This window comes from Coffea eugenioides, unplaced genomic scaffold (genome assembly GCF_003713205.1).
Source record: "Coffea eugenioides isolate CCC68of unplaced genomic scaffold, Ceug_1.0 ScVebR1_2376;HRSCAF=3394, whole genome shotgun sequence".
Classification (NCBI taxonomy): Eukaryota; Viridiplantae; Streptophyta; class Magnoliopsida; order Gentianales; family Rubiaceae; genus Coffea; species Coffea eugenioides.
In genome coordinates, this window is record NW_020862857.1 from 1 (window position 1) to 10,883 (window position 10,883).

The window sequence follows — 10,883 nt, forward strand, 5'->3', positions numbered from 1 at the left end:
TATTAATCTAGAAAGGAAATAAAAAACTCTTAATTAGAATAAAGGAGGCTGTTATCTTTAATGGCACATTATACTAAGCAAGACTGCTGGCTTTCAGATTCAGTAACTTAAAGAGGTAAAGAGTCAGAGACCTAGGAATTTGATTAAACAATGAGAAGAAATAGCACCTGAATTAGCCCTTTTATCTGATCTCTGGTGAGTTTAACCTGGAGATCTGGATCTTCAGCGTATTGCAATAGAATGTCAACCATGTCCTTAGGGATAAAATCCTTCTCCGTTTTCCTCTTGGCCTGGTGATCATCAAGCACATGGTTATGGAATCTATCAAATTTCTGGTGAAGTTCTTTCATTTGCTTTACATAACCTTGGAGGTCAAATCTGTCTAGCCATGGTATCCAATCCCCAATATTGAACACACCACTCAGCAAATACCAAGTATCTATCATCTCTTGGAATTCTTCAAAGGTAGGTAGAGATCCCTCCCCTTCAGATTGGGCAAAGTACTTGTTACTTAAAACCATCTGGCTTGCAGTGGAGAGGGTAAGACGTGTTAGATGATCTCTCATAACTATTGGCTTTCCTGAGAGAGCATACAAGCTAGAAATGAAAGCACGCCTTTCTTCAATGCGTATGCTCTCGAAGGAGTCAAGTCGCTTTGGATTAAATATTTGGGTTAGATAAAGTTTACGAGCTTGTCGCCAGAATGGACCATAAGGTGCCCATGTCAAGTCGGAGCAGTTATAGCTAGTGTATTTGCCAGCAGCAGTTGTAGGCCGAGAGGCGAAGATGTTGTCATGTGTTTGCAAGAATTCTTTTGCCATTTCAGGGGATGAAGCTACTACAACAGGGCTGGAACCAAATTTTAGTTGCATGATTTCTCCATATTTCTGGGACAGCAAGTGCAAGGATTGATGTGGGATTGAACCTAGGAGTTTCAAGTTGCCAATAATAGGCCATGGTTTTGGTCCTGGTGGATGATTTAGCTTTAGGCGTTTGTGAGTGGATACTTTTGAGAGAAAAAGCCAATGCAACAACCCATGCCAAGGCTAAGAGAGAAAAGCCAATGCACCAACCCATGAACAAGGCTAAGGTAGCCAAGTCTCCAATAGTTCTGAAATACAGTTAGTATGGCAATGAACTCCAGTGGGGGTTTATATGCACATGGTATGTTCTGATAAGGTTAATCTGTGGCACATCGCATTCAATGGCTTTGAATTGATTCTTTCGGATAATTTTGAAAACCTTCCCTAAGGTTTTTTTGTGAATATCACTTAGAACTTCGAAACTTTCGAAAATTTCATTAACCTCCCCTAAATAAATTATTTTGTAACATGTTCAATGACTAGGATAGGAATGGCAATGAACGGAATCAAACTCAAATACGGAATGTATTCAAGCTCGAGCTCGATGAGCTTGAAGACATTACTTGAGCTCGAACTCAGGTTTGAGCTCATCAACTTTGAAACTCAAGCTCGGCTCATGTGAAAGATAAAGGTGCTCAAGAAGCAAATTAAGATCAAATTCGAGCTCGAGTGGTAAGACAATTTTTGCTAAAAATATAGGTTTTTAGGTAATTTAACAATTACCTAGATGCTTGAATTCGATTCAATAATTGACTCGAGTATCAGTCAAACTCGAGTTCGAGTAGAGCTTTGACTGAATTTCTTGCGAGCAACTCGATTCATGTACTACCCCTAACTAGGAGCAAAGTAAGATTAAATGATTCATTTAAGTAAATTGAGCATATTTTTATTTCAAAATTGCCCTTTCAGTTGTCTTGTTCGTTCATTATGCAAAATCCATATTAGAATTAATAAAAGATTTAAAATTCAAGAAAAATTTGTGTAGTGTTTGTTATTGTAATGCAACTAAATATAACAATAACAACTATTATGCACATTATTGTTGAAATCGGAACGGATACTTATGTTGCTGGAAATGCATATGGAGAGAGTTGAGGTGAAAAGAATTGAAACATTGATGAACAGATTTTAAAATATAAAGTAAAGAAATAGAGAGAACAAGATTGGTCTCTTGAAATTCAAGTGGGAAGTCATCCGATTCACCAAATCTTTCAATATTAGTAAAAAAAAAAAAAAGTGGTTCTAATTGCAAGGCCACAACCAGAAATTTTTGAGAGCCAAAACTAAGAAAAAAAAATTGAGAGCGGAGGAAAAAAAACCCTAAACAAGCTCAACTTCGCTAGTGAAAATACAAACTCTTCCAATAATATGAAGGCAATGAAATTAATGCGGGGAATGTGGTAGGTAAACTGGCATAAAAGAATTACGCTAAAAAATATAATCTCCTGAATTGGGACTAATATATGCGACATTTTTATTAAAACAGGGCAAAATTCAAAAGAAAAAAAAAGCAAAAGAAGAAAATCCTGCCAATTCTTTTGGTTGGAAAGTATTTTTCCAGAATAAACCTATAGTATTGTGGGTAAAAATATCAATTGGTGACTTGTGACGTTCAGTTTGAATGATAAGGGAGGTAAGTGATAGTTTTAGAAGTTTAAGGATACTGAATAATTATCAAAAACCCCAAGAGAGGTTCCTAAAAATATCACTCATTGCTGCAGGTCAGAAACCACGAATTGTCTTAATTTGAACTTAATTTCCACAGCAGCCGTGTCCTCTTCAAGTTCAATAGGTCAAGATTATCTCATGGGTATGCCCATCAAATCATTTTTTCCCATTAATACACTTTGCTAAAAGCCTCTAAATACTTTCTAAACATCCCAGCCTTTCAATTTTATTATGGAGCAAATCCCCCAAATAGTCATTCAAAATTTTTACTAATTCATATTTGATCCTTCATCTTAAAAATGGGACATAATGGCCCTCCAATGAAATTTTTTAGGCCGAATTGATCCCTATGTGACAGAACAGGCAAGAAAATTCAAATCTCATCACCACTTTGATCGAACTTTTTATTGGCTGCTATGCCATATAAGAACCAATTTGGTCTAAAAAATTTTATTGAAGGATCATTCTATCTCATTTTTAAGATGAAGAACCAAACATGAATTAGTTAAAAAGTTGAAGGACTATTTAGAAAATTTGCTCTTTGTTATATTATGTCACTTCTTGCCACATAGATATGTCGTTTGTCAAAGTATTGAAGTTCTAGGGATGTGAAAAATCATTGATGCGTGCAGCATTATCACACGTCTTGCTGACATTGACATGTCTTTTGTCAAAGTATGGGATAATTTCATGAACCTTCCTTAAGGTTTTTCATAATTGCCAAAAGCTCTTTTGAAGTTTTAAAAATTACATCTAAATCCTTACTTTTATTGTTTATATAATAATATAGGACCAACAAACTAGATTTTTTCTCAAAAATCTTAAATTACCCTTTGAGGAAAAATACAATATATTCAATCCTTTTCTTCCACACTTATCACAAATTGACCATCCCAATTCATAACAACCACCTAAGTAAAAACTCTAATTCCAAATCAAAGCAACTATCCAAAGGATCATCAATGCTTGCCACAGAAAAAAAAATATATATATATGGCAAATTTTCCATCTTTGATCCTCCAACCTGTTTCAATCATTAATTTCGTTATTTTTTTTCTCTATCACTCCAAATCTCTTGATTTTCTTCTAATTTGATATATAATTCAGTCCCTCAATTGAACTATTAATTTTACAATTTCAATTTGGTAATATCTATAAAACTGAAGAGAAAAAAGAGGGTACAATAGTATAATAACTAGAAAAGAGAAGAGTGGAGTTAGGCAAGACATAGAAAAATATGATTTTTTTTTTTGGGTTTTCCAAATATATTGTATTATACTGTGAATTGTCTATTAAGTGAAGGTCATTATAGGTCCTTTATTATGTCAAGGGAAGTAAGCCTAATTATTTAAACTTGAGGAAAGCAGAGTAAAATTATCAAAATCCCAAGGGAGGTTTTTAAAATTATCCCGTCAAAGTATTGAAGTTGTAGGAATCTGAAAAAATGTTGATGCCGTATAGCATTATCACACTTCCTGCCAGACATAGACATGTCTTTTGTCAAAGTATAGAAGAAGTAGGAATCTGAAAACTCGAGATGACGTGCAGCATTATCACACCTTCATTTTTTTTTTTTGTCAAAATTATCACACCTTAATTCTTTTTCCTTTTCTTACAGAAGTAAAAAATTATTTAATTAAACCTAATTCCAAATTTAACCTCAAAAGCCGGCAACTTTTGAGGCAAACCCTAAAACTTAACTACCCAACCCTTAACCCCCAAGAACGATGTGGGATAGACAGAATAGGGAAGCCTTAATTCGAGAGGGTTGTTTCAAGCTTGCCAAGCACTAGCGCTGCAGTTGCGTTTAGATTCTTATTTTTTTAAATTTTTTGTAAAAAAATACTATAATAATTTAATATATATATATATATAAGATAATAGGATATTAAAAAATATATTCATGAAAATTGTAAAAAAATTTTCTTAAAAAACCACAATCCAAATATTGAAACTCCAAAGGAATTGAACACTGGAAAAAACAAAAACAACTGAAGTCCACGCCGTCTTGCCTAGCGTTGACAGGTGCCGAACCTGTGCAATAATAATTACCTACTCGAGAAAAATACAGATTTTGTATATAGCGGTGAGTAGGGTCGAATCCACAGGGACTGGGGATAATTCGTTTCTTCTGGAGTCCAAAGTATGGGGGGTTTTGGATTAAATGCTAACTAAATAAATTAACTGCAGAAAATAATTAATTAAAAGAAATAATTGGGGAAACTCTAGCCAAGGGTACACATCAGAAATGGTTCATGCAACTGATCATCGATTCAAATATAATTCCAACATTTATTAATAGATTAGTTATAGTTGTCATGCACGCGATAAACAACCAACCTTTCCTTACTTTTTCGATAGTTAAGGTACGACCGTTAACTATTTCTCTAACCCAAAAACAACCCTAGGTACGACCGTAGGATTTAATTTCTAGATTGCATTAATAATTAGAAAGGCCCAATCCTAACTAACAAACACGCTACGAGGGTTTGTTTAAGTTAGATCGTATGCTCCTCTGACATAAACCCAATTACGCCAGTTGCTACTGAGATAAAGATAACGAACAATTACGGATTCAATTATCCCTATTTAGCAAAATAACCTATGTGAATAATTAAATATTGCGCATCTATTCAATCACTCACACGAGCTATAGCAATTAAAAGCAGGAAACATATAAATACCAATAAATTAAGGAAGCAATTAAAATAAATTAGATCTCACAGTAATTGTTGAACCAAATCTTCAGTTGTCCCCTTAACTAGAAAAGCTTAACCACGCCTCATGAGAAAATCTCCCCGTTGGGGAATATTGTCGAACACCTGGCGTGTGTCAGAGGCCAGTCTAAGGAAAGAAAGAAAAGAAACTAAAACTAAACTAAAACTAGAGATATCCCTCATACTCTACGTTATCCCTATTTAAGCAATAAAAGAAAGATGACTAAAGGCTATCTAGGTGGTCCCCACACATGTGGACAAAGCCTTCAAAGTACTTCTTGCCCCCAAGTCTCTTTCCGTAGCTTTCTTTTCAGAGTCCAAATGACTAGATGCCTTCCACTAGCTTGTGGTCCCCACCAATTCAAGAGCCCAAGCATTGAAACCCTTAGAAATCTCCATATTTTCCATAAAGTCCCTCCTTTTTGGTAGTTTTCTGCTTTATTCCTGAAATTAAGTCCAAATACCAAATATGAGTAAATATCAGCAATTAACACAATATTTGTCAGGGATAGAAGGGGAAATCAATAATAAAATTACTAACAAATTATACCCTATCAATTCCCCCCACACCTGAATCATGCTTGCCCTCAAGCATGAGAACAACAATTGAACACCAAAATTCGACCATGGCTGTTACTCCAACTACCGTATTGCCAAGACACCAAGAAAATCATATATCAAGCGACACAGGTCAAGATCCAAGAAAAATCACTCCGGTTAGCATATAAACTACCAACTCCTCCAATTTCAAGCAAACTAATCTAAGAAAAAGGAATAATTGCTCACATTTATCAGCAAATGGTCCAACTATTAATCCAAATCTCAACATTAACCCATAGATCGGTAAGCTGACTTTAGACACACACTTACACAACCTTCACCTTTTTTTATCACGTTTTTCTATTTTTCTCTTTTTTTCTTTCTTTTTTTTTTTTTTTTTTTTACTATTTTTTTTCTTTTTCAATAATAACAAAAGACTTAGTTTCTAGCCATTAGAGCCTTTTGACGCGAACTCCAACATTTGATAGATGGAGGAGCCCGGTTACTCAGCTCCAATCGCTACGAGACCATGCACTCATAGCAACTACTACCTTTTGACGCGAAAATCAACACTTTAGGTGAAGATCCCCGGTTACTCAGTAGTAACTACTAGCGGAGTACAGTCAACTCTTATTTACAATCATATAACACAACAACTAAAAATAACAGCAGCCAGCCTCAAATTCCAAATATGGAGAACTAAAATTAATAATTGGACCAATTCACATGAAGAATGCCAACAATCATTCCCTATGCCTAGAAGAGTTAACCAAAAATTGGAAAAGTCAAGCAAGTATTGATATTCACCAAAGAGATGTTCCTGAACTCAACTACATCAACTTGATATCCTTTTATTACTAAAACTTGGCAATAGCAGAATTAGAAACAGCAATCCAATATCAAAACTTGGTATTCATATAAAACTGATCACTAGTAAAAGTAAAAAAAGAAAATAAACGAGAAAATAGAACAAATAACAACGAAAATAAAGGAAAAAAAAACTAAAAACTAAACACCAGAAATACCAGCTGTACCACAGCTCTCCCTCCACACCTAAATCCGACATTGTCCTCAATGGAGGTAATATAGCAATTAAAGCGAAGAGAAAAACGAAACATCCCTCTCAAGCGGCTACGGGATAGGCAGGAACGGGGGAGTGAAGCAGACATGGTGGAAGTACGCGGCCAGGTTCTTAGAGATTGGAGCCATCGCGTGGTGAACCTGATCTCGGAAGTGGCGCCACTTAGCATCAGAGGCCATCGGTGGGAGAGGCCACTTAGCAAATTAAAAACAATAACAATTTAATAGCCACTGGTGCCTCCCTCGTAGACAACCCAATCAACAAAATGCACAACCTAGGCACCTAGAGACTATACAAATATCCCAACAATACAGCAATTTCAATCAATACTCACTGGTGGCCCCAATTCAGTCAGATGTAGAAACAAAGCAGTCCGAGATTACCAACACAACCAGTACCATTGGTGCACATAAGACGAATAAATTATACGCCAAACACCACAACCAGTACCACTGGTGCACATGTAGAAAAGAAGTAAATCACACGGCCAAACTAAACAATAAAATGCACCCCTAAGGCACCCAAAATGCTAGAAAAGTACCCTAACAACACAGCAAATTGAATGAATATGCACTGGGTCTCCCATTCAGTCAAAATAAGATCAAGGGGCACGATACAGAAACTAACAAAGCAGAACTCAAGTGATACCAACAGGGACCCCAATAGAGCAAAGAATTTAACCAAACGGAGCAAGTGAAACTCAATAAATGTCACCAATTGGACATTCAATTACCCACTTTAAACGACCAAACCTAGCAATTGGGCCAAGCAATAGGCAATTCTAGCAACCACCGTTTAGAATTTGAGAAACAATTTAAGCACTAAAACCCAAGAATCAAGTAGGCAGTCAAGCATAAAGGAATAAGAAATTTTAGTCAACACCACAACCAGTACCTCCGCTGCAGGTACAGGGAAAAAAAATTAAATCAAATGGCCAACCCACTGCACCTGATAAATCCGAACACACCAAGTAGCACCAAAAATGAGCAGAAATCAAAACGACAAGCAATTGGAAACTACCTCCCAAATCAACCCCAACCATTCCCAAACAAATGAACTGGCACAAGAGCCGGCAAATTTTATCTCCCAGATGCAATAGAAATCTCAAGTAGTCAAAACCCAAATAATATTCAACAATATAATCAACACCAGAGAGCACCCCAAACAATGTAACAGTTAAACTCCACGGGCAAGGGACGTCCAACCACTTTCACTCGAGCAAACTAGGAGCAGTGTGAGTAACTAAACAAAGCAACAAATTTCAGCAATTGGACACATATCCACCCAAAATCTCAACAACTGTCTCCAATTGGACAGTTAAATACCCAGTTAAACCCACCAAAATTAGCAAATGACCCAAGAAACCAGCAATTCCAGCAACTAATGGTAAGAATCGAGAGACAGTTCAGGCACCAAAACTCAAGAATCGAATAGGCAGTCCAGCACAGAGGATTAAGAAATGGAAAGCAACACTGCAACCAGTACCACTGGTGCACAGACAGGAAAGAATTAAATTCAATGGCAGCAACACAACCGCAAGAACTTAAACTTTAAAATTAATCAACCAGTACCACTGGTGAGTCACAGGGAAAAATTAATCAACCGGCCAAAAATTCAAATAATAGCAGAAAATATCCCCACTATGTCAGCAATTAAACCCAACTCTGTTCAAAATTTACCCTAGAAAATGCCCAAATTATCACCTTCGTTTATCCATCAAGAAATTCAACCACAACTTTCAGAGAGTGAAACTAATTTGGGGAAGAATTCAATACCTCCACCTGTCAAAGGAATTTGACAGGTGGCTTGCGCTGTGTGGACTGGCGGTGAAGCTTGGAGGTGCAGAGGTGGAGCTGGCTGGAGGGCGGCGCGGGGTGAAGCTGGGGCGCGACGGAGGAGGTGCACGCGAGGCGGATGAGCTGGGGTGGAGGTGACGTGCGGCAGAGAGAGGGAGAAATAGGCGGGGCTCGTGGGCTGTCGCGATGGCAGCGGCGGAGTGGCGAGCTGAGGCGGCGGCTTCTCGCGCAGGTGAAGGGCTGAAGAGCTGGTGGTGCGGCGCAGCTGGTCAGTGAAGAGAGGCGCAGCGAGCTCCTGGTGGCGGTGGAGGCGCGCGAGCTCAGGAGGAGCTGCGCGCGATGGGAAAGGGAGCCGCGGCGTGCGGCGGACGAAGCTGGAGGAGGCGCACGGTGATGGAGCAGGCCGTGGGTGGGGTGCGGCGAGCTAAGCTGAGGGGGCGGCGCTCCTGGAAGGTGAGAGTGGAGGAGAGGCGCGGCTTGGCCGCGAGCTGATGGCGTGCGATCTGATGGCATGGAGCATGGAGGCTGCGGCTGAAGTAGAAAAGGACAGGGGGAAGGGGAAAGCAGCGGGGAAGAAGGAAGAAAGAAAAAGAAGAAAGAAAGAAAAAAGAAAAGAAAAAGAAGGAAAGAAAAGAGAAAAAGAAAAAAAAAATAGTTTTTTGGGATTTTTTTTTTTTTTTTTAGTTTAGAATTTGAATTTTCCAAAATAAAATCGCAGGTTACAATGGAAAGTATTTTTTTTATTTTTTTCTAAAAAAAAAAATTTTTTTTTTTTTTCAATAAAGAGAAATATAAAAATATAAAAATTTTTCTTTTGTCTTTGGGTCGTCAAACACCGCGTGGGCACGCCAAGATTGACAAACGTCCACTGATCTCAGGAGTCACAAACACCGCGTGGGCACGCCAAGATTACCTATTCTGGTCATAGTGAGGAAACATCAAGAGTGATTAGTACCCAAGTGAGAAACGACATATTTAAGAAATTGAACACAAAAATAACAAAATCAACAATTGGGTTGCCTCCCAAAAAGCGCCTTTCTTTAATGTCTTTGGCTAGACATGCTATGCTTGTTCACGGAGGATAAAATCTTGTGGCTCGCTTCAATGCTTCATCTTCAATGTGATCCTGGTAACCCTCGTAAATAGAGTAATCCTTGAGCACACGAGTTGCGGGCTTCCATGGACTAGTAAATGGTGCTAAACAAGTCAACGATAATCATTCTCATTCACTCCTCCATCAAGAGCATCAACGGTTCAAGATATTTGACCATAGCTACTCTTAACTCATTCCTGCCATGAGACTCAAGAACTTCCGGTATAACAAAATCAATCTCATTAACAGAAATCATAGAGTAAGAGTTAAGAAAATGCGGGTTAGGGAATGGAGGTGGTGTCACCACATTTGATGATTCTTCACTGGATTCTTTCACTTCAATGGGTTGCGGTTGGGGTTCCATTTCTTCCTTTTCGGCTTCTTTTTCAACTGCATCTGTAGATTTCTCATTTTGACATTCTTGCATCTCCTCATCCTTGTCCTTAGGGATCACAGGCTCAGGCCCTTGAATCTCTTTCCCACTCCTTAGGGTCATTGCGCTCACGTTCTTCGGATTCAACTCCGGTAGAGATGGCAGCTTCCCTTGGTTCTGGGACTCCAAACGGTTCATTCTGGTGGCCAATTGACCTATCTGATTCCTTATGTCCTGCATTTCGGAGTCCGTCTTTTGCTGATTTTGCATAATAGCTGCCTCCGTCCTTTGCTGATTTTGCGCCATGGTTGTCATCATTTGGTTCAGCATCTCCTCCGTAGATGAACCAGATTGAGGGGGCGGAGGTGGTCGGGGTTGGTATTGCTGCTGGTACCCGGGCAAGGACGATGGTTGTTGAGACTCTTGCTGTTGAAAATCCATTGGCCCGGTCGCATAATCAAAACTGGAATTATCCCACCATCCTTGATCATACCCGTTTGAATAAGGGTCATACTGCATTTGATATTGGGGTGGAAAATCTCCGAAAGTATCAATTGGAGCACTTAGATTGTCTTGAAATGCGGGGCATGTGTCAGTTGAATAACCTGAGTCAAAATAAGTTCCACAATTTGCAACAGCCCATTGATCATTAGGAAAAACATGAGTCTCATAACCCCATTCAGGAACAAAGTCCAATCTATCATCAAAATATGGAATGTTAGCAGCCATAAACTATATAAAAAAAAAGTGAA

At 38.3% G+C, this 10,883-nt stretch overlaps 1 protein-coding gene across 1 annotated transcript; it reads right to left on the minus strand.

Annotated features, from left to right (window-relative positions):
• Window positions 1–77: 77 nt before the first annotated feature.
• Window positions 78–10,437, minus strand: LOC113756508 (flavonoid 3'-monooxygenase-like). The gene is made up of 2 exons (XM_027300149.1): window positions 10,213–10,437; window positions 78–1,046 (listed from the first exon to the last, which is right to left on the minus strand). The coding sequence occupies exons 1-2, from the start codon at window positions 10,435–10,437 to the stop codon at window positions 144–146; spliced, it is 1,128 nt and encodes a 375-aa protein (XP_027155950.1). The 3' UTR covers window positions 78–143.
• Window positions 10,438–10,883: the final 446 nt, after the last annotated feature.

What these genes read in the sequence shown, in the direction of transcription:
- LOC113756508 (XM_027300149.1), bottom strand. Translation starts at nt 10,437, where the DNA reads ATGGCGCAAAATCAGCAAAGGACGGAGGCAGCTATTATGCAAAATCAG. An exon ending in AGATTCAAGGGCCTGAGCCT is followed by an intron (nt 1,047 to 10,212) that starts GTGATCCCTAAG and finishes TTTCTCTCTTAG; the next exon opens with CCTTGGCATGGGTTGTTGCA.